Source organism: Apteryx mantelli, chromosome 1, assembly GCF_036417845.1.
Source record: "Apteryx mantelli isolate bAptMan1 chromosome 1, bAptMan1.hap1, whole genome shotgun sequence".
NCBI lineage: Eukaryota > Metazoa > Chordata > Aves > Apterygiformes > Apterygidae > Apteryx > Apteryx mantelli.
The window spans coordinates 44,542,391-44,561,919 of NC_089978.1; the positions used below are offsets into that span (position 1 = coordinate 44,542,391).

The 19,529-nt window shown below is 35.7% G+C and overlaps 1 protein-coding gene across 1 annotated transcript; it reads left to right on the top strand.

Annotated features, from left to right (window-relative positions):
* Positions 1-18,329: 18,329 nt before the first annotated feature.
* On the top strand, positions 18,330-19,025 carry LOC106491620 (coiled-coil domain-containing protein 70-like). Its single transcript, XM_013951258.2, is given in 1 exon segment — positions 18,330-19,025. A coding segment is annotated over 1 exon segment (696 nt).
* The last annotated feature ends 504 nt before the right edge of the window (positions 19,026-19,529 follow it).

Here is a 19,529-nt window from a genome sequence, read left to right on the forward strand (position 1 = left end):
GTTCTTAGATGGAAATTTTCCACCTTCCCAAGTCTGCTTTTTACCAATACCAGTGAATGCTTTGAATTCCACAATTCAGCTCTTTTAATTTAATTTAATGAGATATTTTTGATAGGTGCAGATATAGATCACTAAATCTGCACTAATGCAGTGCAGGAAAATGAAGGTGTGCAGGCTTTTAGACCTGTATCATCCATGGCTCTTCCAGCACACATGCCAATGTTGTGTGATACAGATGAAGCTGCATTCGGCCTTCCAAATTAGATCAGGACTATGTCTATTCCAGGTTGAGCAATTTGAAAAACAAAGATGTGCTTTGGCTCTGCCTCCTGAGCCCTTGTTTAAACGTGAGCAAATTAATCACATAGCTGTTTAGGTAGGAAATGTTCCATTCAAAATTGCCATTGACAAATAAATTACAGGAAGCACAATGGTATTTTGGGTTGTTTTTCATTTCTTCCTACTTGCATCAAAGGAAGACAGGGTGAATTAATTTGGGACAGAATAGATGGGGGAGATGAGATGGAACTAATTTAGAATCTCAGTAAAACTGTTCCTTTCTTTTCCTCATACTACTTAGGACAGGAAAGCAAATACATACTTATAATAATTCTGCTGACATCAGTGGGGTTATTTTGTGGAATAATTTGACCTTCAGAATCCAGTTTTCCATTTCCTTACACCTTTTTGAAGTCACTCAAACATGCACTGAATACAATATAACAATTCTGGCATTTTGGTGTTTTATATCCATTTTTCCTGTAGGTCAAATTAAGTTATTAAGTGGTGGGGGACTGGAGCACCGGAAATCCCCTTCCCCCCCGCCCACCAGTGCTGTACTGCAATAAACATCAGTTGAAATATTGTACCTCTGTGATATTGATTAAATACTGGCAAGGCAGATATATGAGTTTTAATAAATTCCCTTTAAAGGCTTCTATTCTCATGTGACTGACTCAATCTGCATTTCATCTTTGGTGTAAATGGAACACTTGATTTTGGATTACTGTATACCACCCATTAATCTGGTAGGGTTTCTGGAGGCCATGCAGATACCACTATGACTTCTCTCTCAGGTGCTACCAGAGATCTATTTTTGTTCAGCTGAATCCCCACCTGACTCTACCCCCTAGTGCTCCAGTGAAACCTAGCTAGCTCTTCAGCTGAACAGCTGGTGGGATCTCAATTCATTTGCCCACACACAGGTGTCTTGTGCTATTTGAGGTTCCCCTGTGGACTCCTATAGCCTTCAGCTGTTGCACTAGTAAGCCATGGGTCTCTCTGGGGCCCTGGGTTCTCTTTGCCACTTCCATGTAGATGTCTTGATTAGCCCTACAGCATCCTGAATGGCACTAGACACCTACATTTAGGAGGCTGAGCTGAGCTGTAAGTGACTAAAGAGTCGTGTACAGGCGAAGTACCTTATTCCAGGTTTGAAATCCCAGTAATTGCTGAGTAGCTGCCACTATTTTGTGACAACCTCTTCCCATTTGACTGTACAGTTCTCTAGGTATCCAGGAAACTTCTGTTTATGTTTATTTAGGCTACAGTCTAAATATTGCTGTCTAAACAGTCTCAAACATTTGACATTTCTCTTCTTCTGTAGCCCAGCTGAAGTCCAGAAACATCAGCTAGGTATTTCTCCACTTAATCCCTTAAAGGTGTGTAATTTCATTAGCATCAGAGAACCTCTAACATATATTGACAAGGCAGGCAAAATTCGCTTGCTCATTTGTAGATGCTTAGTGCCATATAATATATGCTGTGGTATCCCATTGGGCTGATCACTTCCACTCCAGTACAGCTTGGTCTGGTGCCATATCTACCACATTTATATGAATTTCTTGTATATAAATCCTAGAGAAAGGTGTTTTTCAAATATACTTGTGTTCTGTGTTTCCTGTTGACTAATATTACATCATTTCCTTCACACTTGCTGATGTTTTGTATTGCATCCTCATGTACCTAATAGCAACCCTATTATGCAAGAAGACAGGTGTATAGGTTCCCAACACAAGCTGGTTGCTAGAAATGAAATGGTAGAGTACATCAAAACCTTATCTACTCTGCTTTTCATACTTCAAATATCAACTTTCATTGACTGAAATCTATTACTAACTATTGATTATATTAAATGATAAATAAGACTCTTTTAGAATATGATAGTCTAGAGTTTGACAGATTGGATAGCTGTATTAAAGTCCACTATTCTGTTCTGATAACTTTTTATATCAATTTTGCACAAAAGTAGATAAATATCTGGGTTCCAAGTTATAAAAAGATAAGAACTTAATATTTTGTGTAACAATATCTACTTACTGAAACTGGTCAAAAGAAGTAAAGAGTTCTCAGTGTAAGATATTTTAAAAGATTTTAGTTTTCAGAAAGTTTAGTAATTCAGCTTTTGTCCTCTAAAGTTGAGGAATTAAGCTAATCACAGCAGGCAAAATCATGTTGAAAACTCTGACTAAAGGTCACATATCTTATTCACTCTCTCAGAAATAACAAGAATAAGTGCATTATATAATCTGTAGATAATAGATCTTAAAATTTCTAGCATTACATGAAAGTCATATTACCAAGTATTCATACTTCTGCAAAATGATTTTATGTCTGCTTTAAAGATCAGAGTTGAACACTTTGAAGTCCTGGATACAAATGATTTCTCAGCAGCGAGTGACTCTGCTTGGTTGCCAGTGTTTCAGTGCACTACCATTCAAAATCATTTCATGTGGTTTAGAGGAATATAAAGATTATATCTATATAGAGAGATATAGATATAGCTATTAAGTAATCTGTAATTACTGTCCATCATAAAATTATGATGCATAAATATCTATCACTTAACCAGAAGACATTCATTGTGTAGAGCTATTCGTAAACAATGAATTGACTGTGTTTACAGAGCCACACAGTATTATACTCTTGTACTGGTATGACTGCATTGACACAGCTACACATTATTATAACCTTCTACTGACACTCAGTGATTATGAACAAGTAATATAGATATTGTAACATATTTTTTTTTATCTTAGAAAGAATGTCAGAGACCATATCTTTTATACCTTGAAGTATATTTATAACAGGAGGCATTTTGCTACTTTTAAGAATCTTCCAGTTCAACAGTAAAATGCAATAAGATGTCTTCTTGATTATTCCAGTTCACATAATCACAGAATTGCAGAATAGTTGGGGTAGGAAGGCACCTCTGGAGATCATCTGGTCCAACCCCTCTGCTCAAGCAGGGTCACCTAGAGCACGTTGCCCAGGGCTGTGTCCAATCGGATTTTGAATATCACCAGGGCTGGAGACTCCACAACCTCTCTGGGTAACCTGTTCCAGTGTTTAAGTGCCTTTACACTAAAGAAGTGTTTTCTTATGTTCAAACAGAATTTTTTGTATTTCAGTTTGTGCCCATTGCATCTTGTCCTGTTACTAGATACTACTGAGAAGAGTCTGCCTCCCTCTTCTCTACACCCTTCCTTCAGATATTTATAAGCATTAATAAGATCCCCCTTAGTCTTCTCCAGGCTAAACAGTCCCAGCTCTCTCAGCCTCTCTTCATATGAGAGATACTCATTAACTTGTGTAAAAATTGAATTTTCAGTATATATAGAAGCTCCATTATTATTAAGAAAAAAATCCAAAACTTTTCATCAAAAGTCTGTTAAGCATTTAGTCCTTCATCAGGTATCCAAATGTCCGTAAGTTATCCAGATCTTGTGCATCTGAGTCATGATAATCGCAGCCACAAGCTCTGTGTTTGGGTGTTAGGACACTAGGGCACTAGTGGCCTAGAATTCATGTCTACTACAGACTGCAAATGAAGTCAAGCAACCTGATGGCCTCTCAGGTTTTATGGTTGTCATTATAAAGCTAATTCCTGTAAAATCGTTGTCCAGAGAGAAATTGACTTTTATCCTACTTTTGTGCTGTAGTGGAGTCTCAAAAGCATTAAACAGAAAAAAAAAAATGCATTCATTTTTACAGCACATGCATTATTGTTTAATAAATGTGCAGTCTTAAGCTTTTGAAATTCTAGGCTGCAGGAGATAAGTACAGTAACGGTCTGAAGAGGAAAGCAGATACATGTTATTCTATGTTGTTTCATTTACAACTGTATTGTGTCAGAGTTCTGAGACCTACTACTATTTTGTACATGTTTTTTTTTTATTGCAGTACCAATTCAAACAGTGCTCTTTTGCTCAGTGTGATAATAAGAAAATTCCTGTGTTAACATCAGACATTTTTATTGGTGCAAGGAGACAACTGACACAATGAGGGTAGCATTACATGAGACAAATTTTAGCTGCTGAGATGAATGATGCCTGACAAGAACCATCACTGAAAGGGCTGATAGGCTGAACAATTTTAAAGAAAAGGAAAATAAGAAAAAAAAACAGAAATAAAGGAGAGAGAAGATATCACAAATAAAATAGTCAATAAAAGCTAGCTTCTGGCCATCTGGGGAGACTAAAGGGGAACGGGTGCAGATAAGGGCATTCCTTGTTTCTTTTCCTGATAATGTCAGAAAGACTGATATTCCTGATAATGTCAGAAAGTGTGACTGCCTGTACATTTTTTTTCTCCCCCAGTAAATAAATAAATAAATTAATTAATAAAGCCTTGCTGGCAGCAGTCAGATTAAGTTTGATATGTTAAGCCATTTTAAAGGAGACTGCCACTGATATTTCCATCTTGATCTTCTGCCTTACAGGGTTGAAATAACATTTGTGAACATATTCAAACTGTGCCAGGCTTTTCCAGACCAAAAGAGGATTGTGAAACTTTATAAGATTACCTGTCACTGCGTGAAATGCTCTTCTTCCCATAGATTTTTAAACGTCTCCATGTTAATTTTACATCTGCAACTCAAGGTCATTTCATATAGTAAATCAAGAAAAGAATATGGGAGCTATCATGTAGTCATATGGCACCATTTGAAATGCTAAAATGTATTCAACATATTTGGGGCTGGCCGATATGACACAGGAACTACAGGAGAATTGAACTCTGAGTATGGCAGATATCTTCCACCTATGTTAACTTATGGTGTCTAAAATGACATCAGGTTCAGGCACTAGAATTACTCACCAAATTCCAGTTTTACTAAGAACCATGTAAGAAACAGATGTTAGCCTCAGTTACTCCCTAAATTTTCCTTCAAGATTAGATTTTCAAACCATGTAAATAGTGAATCTATTAGGGTGGTTCTATGTGTGGACTCAGAAAGTTTTAGTAATTCAGCACACAGGCGCAAAAGCTTAGCGGCTGTAGTATAACATTAAGATAGTGAATGCAATAAGGTATGCCCAGACAGGCTGTTTGCTTGCTTTTGACAAGGTCCTCATATGAAGAAGACCTCTCTTTAAAAAGCAGTGTGAACTTCATGAGTGACACCACTCTGGTGCCTGTAAGGCAATCTTATAGATATGCACAGTGTACTGATGATGGCCTGACTTATCTCACTGCACCTACTGTAAATTAGGGGTGATATCACTGAAGTCATTAAAGTCATACACATCCAAACCACTGGCAAAGGAAAAAAGAAATAGGCCTAATGAATGTGTAAAAGCAGAAATCATTCTATTGCAATTACCACTGCTCTGCTTTCTGAGTTATATATCTCTCAACAATTTGTAGAAGGCTAAAGATTTCATAAGACTCTGGATGCTTTCTCAAGTATTCCCTTTAGGAAGGGATGCAAGGAATGTATTACTAAATAAACTATTTTCCATGTTCAGAATATGCTAAGTAGGTTATATATAAGAAAGAAAAATCTGACCCCAAAATAATCAGTCATATATTGTGTCACCCTGATGATGAATATACTTCTAGAAAAATATAACAACATATCAAAAAAATGTATAACATTTTTAACTGGCAATAGATCTATTTTTAGATCTAAACATTTTACGTCATCTAGATAATGTTATCGTTCAATCTTGATAAACAGATGCAGTCTATTCTGCACCAGCAACTAATGTCATCCATATATCTCCTTTCTAAAACACTAGGTTTCCCAGGAAAGAGTTGGAGTAATGCCTTTGAAGATTGAATTTGACTGAAAAGTATGTTTTAGAACAACAAAAAAGCAGAAAATCAGAGTAGTTTGCCAAACTGTTTGCTAGCTATCCTAAATGTGTTAATGATGACAATATCCTTCTGGAACTTCTATATCGAACCCTAAGCCAGGACCAGTCTCAAAGCTACTGCACAGCCCTCATTTAGTAATTCACAGGAAAACATCTTTAACAGACTAACTTGGGTTATTCATCTTTGATCTCTGTACAAAGAGAGAGTTTGATATGTATTACTGGGATCCAGAAAGTCTAACTTTCTGAGCCTGAAACCAAAACACAGAGTGTGTTTGAAACATCCCTTCTCAAATGAACCTAAGCCAAGATCCAGGGAAACTGTGTGGGCTGCACCCATGCTAGCAAACTAAGTTAGCAACAAGGCAAACTAGCATGAAGCAGCCTTTGCCAAAATTCTTAAACTCTCTCACCTTCCACAACAAAAATTATTGTTGAAATTGCTCCATGGCCCACGCAGACTTCTGAATAATGTCCAGGATACAAAATCATGTCAAAGACCTTTCTAACAGTGAAACAGTATAGATGATCAAGTTTCAGGACCTGAGAATATTACGTGCCACTGTTTAATTAATGAGTACAGAAATAGCTTAGTTACTAAAATAGTAAATTTCAGTACAATCCTATAATAATGAATACTTTTTCTGGAACTGGAAACCTTAACTTTTTCAGTCCTTTCTCACATTGCATCTACTGATCTTACCTTATTTACCATTCGGTGTGTATCAGTGTTGAAACCTTGTTTCACACAGTTGAAATTACAGAAAAGACTTGACTACATCTCCAGTGAAAGAGACAGCAAAATTACCATAGATATCATACGAAGTATTTTATTACAGGCAAAATAATTCAGGCCAGTTAAAGAAGTATGAAAATAACTTATGATTAAGCAGTAGACTTAATAAACTGAATATTTAAGTATGCATTACAAAATCCTCTAAGTTGCCATTTAATATCCTAAAGCCTAGTTTTCTGTGGTAGGTACCATGCAAACAGATTTTGATTATGTGCACTTTGGCAAATAATTTGGACCAATATCAACTGATCTTGTACATGGAGGCAGGCATATGATTAGGAACCTTTTGATACTACCATCAGACTATCTGAAAAACTTCTGGACCTCTCTCTACACAGATTTATAAGCAGTATTGTTCCCTCAGAGCATCAGGTTGCATTTGCTTTGGATTCTTGGGAATGGATGCTGAAATGGTAGATACTGCAGAAAAGAGGAACTCAAAAAAAAAAAAAAAGAAACGAGGCATTCAGCAATACGGGATAGCAACAAAACATAATAGAAGGCAAAAAGTTTTAAGCAGAAGTATAGGTGTTTGAGGAAGGAGTAGCAGTTTTGAGAGCTGGCAGTTAATGGCAAAAAGGAAGGCACACATGGCACTTGGTCCTTTACATAGCACAGGTACCACTTCAGGGTGCAGTGTGGCCTCTCTTTGGTTCAAGGGCCTTGCATATGCGTATTTGTCCTAGAAACATGTTAGAAGACCTTTTTTGTACAGATGTTCACTCAGACCCCACCAGGAACTGCAGTAAATCTAGAGCAGTTTTGGGGCAAGGATTCTGGTTTCATCTTCTCCATGTGGAATCTTGTTTGCAAACATTAAATTCCCTTTGAGAACCAAAATAATGCACAAGAAGTGGCTTTTGAAACCACACTCTTGCTCTGAACAAAATTGCTGTCACAGATACGGTACTTAATCCCCTCAGGGCATCAAAGCCTGTAGGACTTGTTACATGCAGATCTCTTTTTGCCAATATGTCACTGAATATATTTGAGCACCACAGAGTTACAGGGTCTGCTGCAAGATCTGAGCCTGACACAAGAACAGTAACAGAAACAAAGTTTTCATATTCTTTCCCTTTTCACTTTTGTTAATTATTACAGTATACTTCTTCCTAAGACAAACCACACCCCCAGCCAATCAGAAATTACTGTGGCACCATGCCTCTGAAGAGATACACAGATATTCTTTCTGAATCTTAAAAAAAAAAAAAAAATCCAAAAACATTCAGGAAACCAAATTGTTTTAATAATATCCTCATTCTTCAATATTTTATATATATATATATATATATATACACACACACACACAATATCTGTATGATTCTAAAACTTCCAGCAAAAAAAAAAAAAAGATTTTAAAAAGTATCTCTGTTGTTGCTAATCATTTAAAAATCTTTCCAGCAGTGACCTAAAACCTTTCTCCGATATTTGCTAATATGTTGAATGCGTGCAGTTTATGCAAGAATATGTGATTTACTAAATGCCTATAGCCCTTAACATATTAGGGCAATTAAACATGTGCTATAGAATAGAACATTTGCTAAGGATAGCCTTCTCTTCAGCAACAGGAAAAAGAAATTACAGAAAAAAATATAAAGGACTCAGGAGAATAAAGGTTCCAGGTTAGTTATTACATGACTTAGATCTGCAGTGCTTTGACTTCTCTAAGTTTAAAGACTCAGAGCTGAAAAGAAAATAATTCAGTAAAAAAAGAAAAAAAACTATAAAAGTTCATTTTTTATAATAAAGAGTAAATAGGAACTAGATTTTTTTTCAGAAAGTTATGAAAAAAGAGCTCCTTATGTAAACAAAGGGGGGTTGCTTATTTTTATTTGTTTTTCTTTATCTGAAGTATGAAACAGCAATGGAAAAAGTCCACTTCAGTGACTTTAATATTAGAAAGTACTTTCAAACCTTATAACTCATTGAAAGTCAGTGGTACTCAAAGAGTTTGAAAAATTTTATCTGTATTTAGAGTTGACATCTCATTAATTGTTACTTTTTTAATATAGAACAGCCTACTTTATGGAGAAATTCATAACTCTTTTTTTTCCTCATAATTTTAATCAAAGTATTAATGAATTTAAAGGGTCAGTGTCAGATCTAAACTTTCCTTACTTTAAACAGCTTTTTTTATGAGAAAAACAAGTATGTGAACTAAGAAGGCAGTTGCAGGCAAAGTAATTATATATACAGCTTCTTGCATATAGGTTTCATAGTGTTCTCTAAAGTTAAACAGTATTTCTTTATATCCTCTCTTAGATGTAAGATAAAAAAAAAACACTGAAAAGCTGCTGTATGGACACAAACACAATGCAGTAAAGTAGAAGAGATTGGATTTGAAGCTAGTTTTAGGAATATGAGTTTTGTTTCATAATATGAATCCTGTATAAAACAGAAGAGTTCAAAATATGAAATCACCTTTACAAATTAAATCAGTTTCATCTGTCATTGAAGTTTCTAGAAATGACCTTAAAATGTCTGCCAAAAGTTTCCTTTATTTTTCATCAAATTTTAAACTTCTTGGATGTATTTTCTTAGAAAACTTTGATAAACTTTCCTAATACACTTTCCTAATACAATTTGATAAAAGACTTTTATGCTATCTGTATACAGCATATAAATTTTGTTTGCTGTATGTATTTACTAAGTCCCATGGCTGGCTGCCATCTGAATTTTCAATGAAATATTGGTTTCACCAAACAGAAGGTCTGCTAGTGATTTTGACCAGTTAGAGGAAAATATTTAGGATAGTTAGGATATCTACATTTGAGCAAGTCAGTCTAGACTCCTGTATTCAAAGGAGAGATGCAGACATATGAGGAACAATTAATACGGTCTATTTTAGGTGCTCAATTTAGGATGAGATGAATAATATGCTTTAAGTACCTATTTCTTTACATTTACTATTAAAGGATTGTAAGTAACTAGCCCAAATATAGGCAACTTGTCTAATCTTAGATGAGATGAAATTCAGTCATATTGTTTATTTGTCAAGACAGAACCAAATAAAGATGTATTATCTGCTCTGAGTGTAGTAAACTGTAAACTGTTCCTAGAAAAGTTATGTGCTTTTCTTAAGGGAGTATTATTAAATGAGGATCCTGAGTTCAGGTGCTGCTTTGAGCAAAGAATCTTATGCTATTACTGAGAATGATGAGAAGAGCTACAGTTTCAGCCTGCCCTGATCAAACAGACGCTGACTGGGCCTGCTGCAGTAAGTTAGGCCTGTTTCTCTTAAAAGACCTGTGTCCCCACAATTATAAATTTCACAAAGTCATTTTCAAAGAAAATGAAAATACTAGCAACACTGAATTTATTTTTCTTTTATTACACCTTCTCTTTTTATATAAAATATGTAATAAAAGAAAATTTGCCGTTTGAGATCAACATATTGGGATGTTCTCTGGCACATGATTTCTGTCTTTATTATATATGATGTGGGATTCATTACCTTTAAATACACCAAAATTATATATCTTAGTCTTAGCTAGTCAGCCTGGATTTAATGAACAGAAGTAAGCACCTCTAGAGAGTGATTCATTTGACCTTTCTTAGGTATCTATGCTAATAGGAGATAAATCTCCATCTGGAGATACTTATTTCTCTGAAGTGCCTATGAAGAAATTCCAAAATGACTTATATGGACTTAGATGCTTAACTTCTAGACATCAGCAGTTGGGTGGAATGAATCTCACTCTGTGTGAGCTAAAAACAAAAAGAATTTGACATGAAACAACCTAATTTATCATATATATTATGTATGTATCATACATATTTATATATAATGTGCAGTTACCTAGGAAGATGAATAGGTGTTTTTCCAGTAATTAATCATGCTAAAATATAACTAAATTCTTTTGCAGTCCTCCTTGCTTTAAAACACTTGTATGGGCAATGACATGAAATTGAGTTTCCAACAGAATAAAACCCCTCCAATACAAGTGGTGTTTTTTAAAAAAAATTTCCTAGCTGTGATTACTTACATTTTCTCCGGTCAGCTCACATTTTTCCAAGGAAGAAAGAGGGCATCTGGAAACAGACATCCACTGTGTGGGTGTGCTAACATATATACATGCTTGTCTACACATGTGACTCCGAAGTTCAGCTCTAACATATGTCTGGCTGCTCAGATCCAACCAGGCGGAAGAAAATGGTGCAGAAATGCTGTTGAAAGAAAATGCCTAGGTAAATCACAGTCATAGTCCTTCGCTGGTTATATGTTCTTTCATAAGCGGACATTTAGTCTTTACAATATTTCATCATTTTTTAAGTAATAAAGTGAGGATGAAGCATGATGAAGCCATTAATAACATTGCCCTGTATTGTGTTTCTGCATTTTTAACAAAAATAGTGGCTTAGCTTTCCTTAGCTTTTTACAATTAAGAGGAAATCTTGTAGGCGTTGATCTCAGGACATATGACAAATGCCTTGTCCTTGAGGCACTTTCATGTTCTTTTCACATTTCAAAATTCAAATACTGTTTCTGTGAAAATGTTTTTCTAAAATTCAGTAACATATTCCATAATGCTACACTTTAAAACATCTTACTGATGAATTCACTTAGAAAAATAATACAAATAGCACATGGTGCTAGAGCAGTTGAAAATATGGAACTTTTGTTTAGTATACAACATGGCTTCCAAATAGACAAGGAAAATGATACATTAACTATAAAATAAAAACAACCTATGACTATTGATGGTGGCTATTATTTACTGTACTGTACACTTAAAAATAATGGTTATCTCTTATGCATTTTATGGTAGCCAATATTACTTCAGTACTTATCTGTAATATAACTAGGCAAGATTCCAATGCGACTGACATGAATTCAGTTGCTACTGTTGTTCAGAGTTAGGTTAAGATCTCAGAAAGCTGACTGTGGTGTGGTCCTTTTTGTGTGAGGTGAACCTGCAAAGAGATAATAGTCCACGTTCAATGCCTTTTAAGTCTATAGACACAAAATAGAAGAATAAGCATTTGATACAAGCCAAATTATTGGCGGCCTAAAAGTGTTTTATTACCCTCTTACTTTTCCCTTCTACCTGAATAGCTTCCTCCTTCCCTTCTTCCTTCTTTCCCATTCTCTTTTTCTTTTTCTTTCCTTCCTTCCTTCTTTTTCCTTCCTTGCTTCTTTTTCTCTTTCCTTCCTTCCTTCCATGAGAAGCTATGATCGCCATTGTTCCTGATTGTTCTTTGAGACATCTTAACTGTTTTCAGGATCTGACATAAACTTTGTTTTTATTCCTCCATCTCATGCAGCTGAACAAGCAAGTATGCAGAGCCTCTATGGATATTTTCAATGGGCTTGCTAATCTCCAACATCATCTTAGAAGGAAGAAAAACACCCATGAATGAAGCAATTTACTGTTGGAAAACAAATCAGCATTCATGAACACTCTCACTGTTATAAATTCAAATAACTGATATCCATAAAAAAGAGAGCAAAAGAAAAGTAATATTTTCTAGTGTTTCTAAACAAAACCATAGAAAAGTAGCTGATTGAAGATTTAAGTTTGAATTTACAAACTGTGGAATTTATAGTCACTAAATATTTCACATTTTTATGGTTTACAGCTGTGTTTAACTAAATCTATCTAATTATATTGAAGGCTGCCTTGTAATCATAGGCTAATCCCACTTGAATGCCTAGAAAGTGATAACAATGAGCTCCACTGGGCTATAAAGATTAACAAATGGAGAGGGTTTTGCATTTATCCTAGGGTTTCTTTCTTTCATTTTTTTCTCCTAAATGTGATTGGCTTTCTGCTTCAAAAGAATCATATTTATGACCTTAAACCATAAGTAAGAAAGACAGATAAGTCAATTCTTGACACTTTCTCACAAAGGCCAGACCATCTGGACACTTTGTATTTGTAACAGGTGCTTCTGGGACTTAGAGCCTAATTCTGGCCCAGATTCCGTTCTGTATGGGTGACTGTCGCTGTGTGCAATTACGCACTGCATTAATTGAAGGGACTCGGAAAGGCCAAGTACAGTAATTAGTCAGTTGGTCATGCAGAAAAGAGACCAGTGGCTTAGTGCCACTGAATGTTGAATGCACAGATGTACAGTACCATCAACTTTTGCTCTCTGCGGTACTCTGCTAATCTTTGGCAGGTAGAGCCAAGATCTGTCTTAGTCCAGGTTTTCAGTCTCCTGGAAGCAACAACATAAATTGTATAACCACTTGGGACAGAAAACGGTGAGTTTGATTGACCTAAAAAAGAAGCCACATCAGCATAAAATTGTCATAGTACTAAAAGTACCAGATGGGACAAATATGCTAGTTAGATTTTTAGATTCTAGTCTGAGTTTTTACATTTATCTAACAGCAACTGGTATATGTAATAGAAGCTGTGAAATGTGTATGATTCCAATTTTAAAAGCTTACTTTTTTGAAACATGCTGTTTTTCTTTGCACATACTGAACTTTTTTGTATGCCTATTGTAAGGGTCCGGCGGGGGTGACGCCTGGACTCCCGGCAGGAACAGATACACAAACACAAGGCACACTAAGGTCAATGCTGAGCGTTTATTACCTCTGCGTCTGAGCAGGGGTTCCCCAGCGATTTCCCAATCGAGGCAATAAAGGAGTGGGAAAGTCCCTGGCACCACTGAGCATCGGTCCATGGTGAGGAATGCTGGGGGGGCACTGTACGTGGGTTTTGTGTACTATACACATGCGCAGTGGGCACATTGAGCTCATCGCTAATCTCGAGTCAAAGCCCAGGTGCACACCACACTGGCATAGGCCCAGCTACATGGCTATGGGTCAACATGTCCTGTTAATGCTCCTTTTCCCATGGAATGGTCCGGCTAGTTTCCATCGCCTATCTCCTCGACATTTTTCCGCGCTTTCCCATACACCTGTTTTGAGGAAGCGTTTAGAGATGGTTCAACAGAATACTTAGATAACAATACTTGAGAAGTTAAGAATACACCTACTCTGCTACTCGTTTCCACTGACTAGTACAGCTAAGTGTGGTTAGTGGGGATATTATAATGGGATATAAGTGAAACTGGTTTGTACCTGTTCTTTGACTTACAGCAGACTTGAATCTTTCTTCTGCATCTTTGGTGAATGCCATGCCCGCTGTTGTGCTATATGTCCACTCAGAGTGGGTTTCCTTCAAAATGATTGGATAGTTTCAGTTCATTGTAGTGTAAAATTCCTAGACTGAACGTTTATTTTGAAAAACAGAATTCTTGCTTTCTGGTCAGAACAACTGTTTTGTTTTCTGAGTATTTGTAAATTGAAATCTTGGTTTGCTTTGGACAATATTTTCACAATTATATTAGGTTTACATACATTTTCCACCTGAAGTCAGCATCTACACCTTAAATTTCAATGAGTTGATGTACTCTCATTGTTGTCACTCATGGGGCTCACAAAAGGAAAGGATTACTCATTGTAGCAAAGCGAAGTGTGTGCAAGCTTATAAATAAAGGATTTGTTTTAGCTGTTGTTTACTTGAGCAATCGTAGAATCCTTCTGTTTCATTTTTTGGATAAGCAAACAGCATTATGATTGTACAGCTACCATGCATGAATATTTAAGCAAAACTTCCTTTGATTTAAAAAAAAAAAATATTGCAATATAGCCAACAGTTTTATATTTTCTGATAAATTTTGCTATCTCTCATTATGCCTAATATTTTGACTATAATCATTGTGTTCCATTAATGAGAAAATAATGTAGAGGATTTCTAGTGGAGTAAATCATTACTGGTGTAATTGTAGCTGTATTGTTTTACTCCAGTTATGGACTAGATCCATAGAATTCTTGCATCTCCAAGGTCAGACTATCCCTTCTTCTTCCCACCCAGGGTCCTTAGAAATCAAGAATGAAGGACCCAGCAGAGATCCTGAAGAGCAAATATTGCTTTATGCTTTGTCACTTCTACAAACAAACAGCTTTTTCCTGTTACCTATGCTCCTAAATTATGAGAGGAAGTGGTTTACATGTCAAAATGACCAGCGTTACTTGAAACTTTTCATTTTACCATGAAGATGTATGCAACTGTTTATCACTTGGTACTGACTTACCTTAACTATTTTTATTTAATCACTATGACATTTTTAAGGGAACAGAAGAGGAAATTGGCTGGGCTATAATGTTCAGACTTATGTTATTGTAAGCATAGAAGAAGTTAGATTAAAATTATTCCTGAGGAGTTAAAGTGTGGAAAAGAACTGGGAAAGAGGCATGAACCCGAGATACTGATCTTGGTTGATATTGTAGGTTTCGGCATTACTCATCTGCTCTGCCTATTTAATTTGTGTGAGCAGGGAGGGGAATCAAATATCCTGGATTCAGAGACCTGATCATCCTGCAGAATTTCAGTGGGAGTCGTGTATATTCATTTCCTGGGATTACTGAGCATCTTATGTGGCATATTTTAGTTCCCTACCTAATCAACATAAAGAATGGAGCTGAGAGACAGCACAAAGAGATGATGTGATGTGTGCAGTGATTTAAACAAAACTGCCAAATCTCATTTTAAGCTCACTGGACTTGAAATTGCCTCGTCCACCTCTTTTTTTAATATCCTGAGCACATAGTGTATGATTGAAAAAATGTATCAGTTACTGCAAATGGATAACAAATATTGTAAAATGGCTTATACTTTAGTTGCCATACAATATTCCTTTGCCCCAAAAGTTCATAAGGAATGGACAAGATTCTGCTATAAACTGTGCATGGTTCTTAAGTAATTCATCCTATTATTTAAACAAAGCAAAAATGGTTGTCATGGAATGACCAGATTTTTGTTGAGTCAGAAACAGGAAGGTTGTTTGGGGGAAAATGAAGATTGCAAGTAGCCTACCAACATGCTCTTTTCTTCTTTAATTCACACTTTCCATGTACCTGTTGCTATATTTACTTGCATGTTCATAATTCCAAATACTAATCCTAGCCTAATTATTATAATATAAAGACTATGTATTGTTGTGTATATTGAATTTATGTAATTGAGGAATAATTCTAAATTAAGTTGGCCCAAAATTTGTACTGAGATAGCTGGGCATAAAAGCTCACCTTCAAGAGTTTATGAAAAAAAAATATATATATATATGTGTGTGTGTGTGTACGTATGTATGTATGTATATTTCAGTGGCAGCCATCAATACCTGTGGCTTGAGCCATTCTGCCAGCTAGACAATAATGTTTTAGATCAACATGGTAAAAGAAGGAACACAAAAAATGATTGAGAAATACATAGATTGTCTTGCTAGGGAGCCCTAATCTCATAAATACATAGGTTTACTTTCAGATGATCACAAAAGTTGTGATTACCAGTGCTGCTCATTGTTGTGTCACTGATGCTATGCATGTTGAAATGACATCATCGAGGACGACCCCTCCTGATAGCTCTCCCAGGAGATACCAGATGGCAGGCTGATTCAAGCAAAACACATCAGTAAGTACTGTATAATTTCCCTCATTTATCATAATTTTATTGCTGGATACTCCACAGATACAATGTAGCTTCTCTGAACATCTGAAGATTTGTTAATTTTATATATCTATGTGTATACGTACTTAGATTTATATATAAATTACATGATTTAGTAGCTAATTCTTTATTGCTTCCTAACAAATGCCTGCCATATCTACAACATCCCTGATATTACAATATTGCCTTATGTATAGATATTAAGCTCTTAAAAGTCCTACTTAACCTGTACTTATACTCCACTCCAAACAATCTAACATTCTCCCAATAGAGAAGGACGAGGCACAAACAAGCAAAAAAAAAAAAAAAAAGTTGATTTCAGTTCTGAAATAGAGTGTGAACAGAGAAAATTCACTAGGTCTAACTCTGAAGATGGATATGGATATTTTTAATCATTTAGATGTATATTTTATTCATCTTTATTTCTCTGAAAGGAAAAGGTAGGTTTAAATTCAAGGCCATTCCTGTTCTGGATCAAAACAAAACAAAACAGCATTAACAACAAATTCAATTGTAACTAAGTTGATAGTTCAGTAACTAAGCTGACAGTAGAAAAACAAACCTTAATCACACATTAAAAAAAAAAAAAGGAAAAAGAAAAAAGAATAAAGAGAGAAAATAAGAACTAAAGGTACTTATCTTTATATGTTTATCCAGACAACAGTGTGGTTTCCTCCATGACAACATGTCCTGGAATAGCTTGCCTATGTCCATAAGATAGCCTGACCATGTTTTATGATTTTGACAGGAAATATACCTTCTTTTCTCTTCTTCGGATGATTGTTTCACCTTGTAATTACATCCATCACCTAGGCGGAGTGATTAGATATTTTACAGAATCAAAGCATTCACAGTTCTGTAATATGTAAGATTAAGGTTCTGATTAAATTTGTCCAGATATAGCAGAGAATAAGTGTGGATTTTATTTGGGTATTATGAACTGCTGAAATTTAGTGAAATTGGCAGCCACAGGAAAATCTGTTTTAAAGAACTTGTGTTAATATTTGGAATTTCTCATGTAGACAAAATAAAAATAGGACCAATTAATTTATTTGATATTTCTTACATTTAAGCAACTTCTACTGCTGCTACATGCTCAGTGCATAAATATGGTCTAATTCTCTGTCTGTATTGATGTCCATGTAAAGCAGAGAAAGGAAGAGAGAAAATAAAAATAGTGTGCATATGCAGCTGTAAAGCAAGGGCATCTCCAATAACTGGGTACAGTTAAATTAGTATAACACTTTACAGATCTTGTATTTTAAATCTGAAAAGTTAATAACTTTGTACATTTAAAAAGCCTAGCTTTTACTGCATAAAGACAATGTTGTATATTAGTTAATTATGAACAATGGTATTTTTAAAAGCATAATCCATAATTTACTCACAGAAGATGATGTGGAGCTGGCTCCTTTAAATGTCATTTCATCTTCATTTTAATACATAAATCCTTAATTTCTTTGAAACAGTAATAAGTGTTCAAGAATAATAACACAGATTTGTTTATCTTAACTAGGCACATATTTCAGATTTTTAATAGAATAGAAGTGGCACTTCTGTAAATGTATTTCAGGTTAATGTCAACAAAATGCTGCTGGATTTATGCTACTGTTACAGGGAGTAAGTTTTGATCTTATATGAGCAAAATGAACTATTAAAAAAATTCTTCCCATGCACATATGTACTGACAAATGTATTATAATTAACTTAGCTTCATAGAATTTAATTTACTGTATATACTTCAGCACATGCAGAAATATACAATATTTGTCAAATACCAGCATTGTTTTACCACTACTTTGACTTCATAGCTAGTGCTATTATTTTTCACTCTGTGTTTTCTGATGTTCTTCTGAGGAGGGGCTGATGCAGACTTCACCTCTGTTCTCAATTCAGTGACTACTGAATATAACAGGTGGCATCAATTTTGCACCACAGCAAGCCACTTGAAGGGTGCATCTACGTAACAAAATGTTTGACTCAAAGGATGGACATTTTTTAAGCAACAGCAGCAGTTTACCTGTGCTGCCCTCTTCTGCCACCACCTCTCAAGTGACAGAATTTAACCAAACACTCCAGAAGGAGAATCAGACCTTTCGAGAAGAGAATCAAATCCTTCGGCAAGAGAACAGAGCTTTCCGCGTGGAGAACAAAGCCTATCATCAGGAGAATCAAATTATCCGAGGACAGAACAAAGCTCTTTGGGAAGAGAATAAAATCCTACAAGAGAAGCACACAGACTCTGCAGAGGAACCAAAGCACCTTGAGAAACAGGAAAAGGCCCTTCAGCAACAGAATAAAGCCCTCAGAGAAGAGATTAAGGCTCTCAAAGGACAAGAAATAGCATTTGCAATGGAGGAAAAAGCTCTTCAGGAAGAGATTAGAGCCTTATGGGAGGAAAACAAGGCCTTCCAGGAGCAGATCAAGGCTCTTCGAAAGGATGATAAAGCCATCCAAGAAGAGGAGAAAGCTCTCCGTGAAGAAAAAAAAGCTCTCAGTGAGGAGAAATTTGCCCTTCAAGAGGAGAACAGAGCTCTTCAAGTAGAGAAAAAAGCCCTACAAAGTGAGGGGAGAGCTCTCCAAGAAGAGAACAAAGTGCTCCATGAATGGAATAAGATCCTTCAAGGGGAGGAATAAAGCAAAGTAAGAAAAGAATCAGATGCTTAGGAAGACTTAACAGGAAGAGTAAAGACTTTACAAGGAAGGGCAGTAGTTTTCGTGTTAGCCAAATATTCTAGAGAACACCAGGACAGAAAACCAATAAGAACTAATGGAAAAAAACAGGTACCAAGTAGTCTGATAGGCTTAATGCCAAAGCCTAGGAAGTTTCAATGTGCTGAAACATGGGTGTTGGTATCTTTGATCCCTGAAGGCTAATAAACTACTGCTGGCAATACATAATGCATAACTGTAGATGTCTGCTTTGTTGAGAGTTTAAATACCACAGAAAACAAGTTTCCAAACAGTGTTTCAAAAGTTTAGATGAACTGATTTTTTCTACTATAGAATGTTGGATAATATTCATAGAAGGTGGATTTTAATGTTATAAACATTGAGGTCATATACAGGTGAGGCTCTGTCAGACTCCCACCTTCTATATGTGGTCTTCACTAGTAAAATACAGTGTTTCTGAAAAGAGGTGGTATGAAACACTTTCATAAAATGATAATG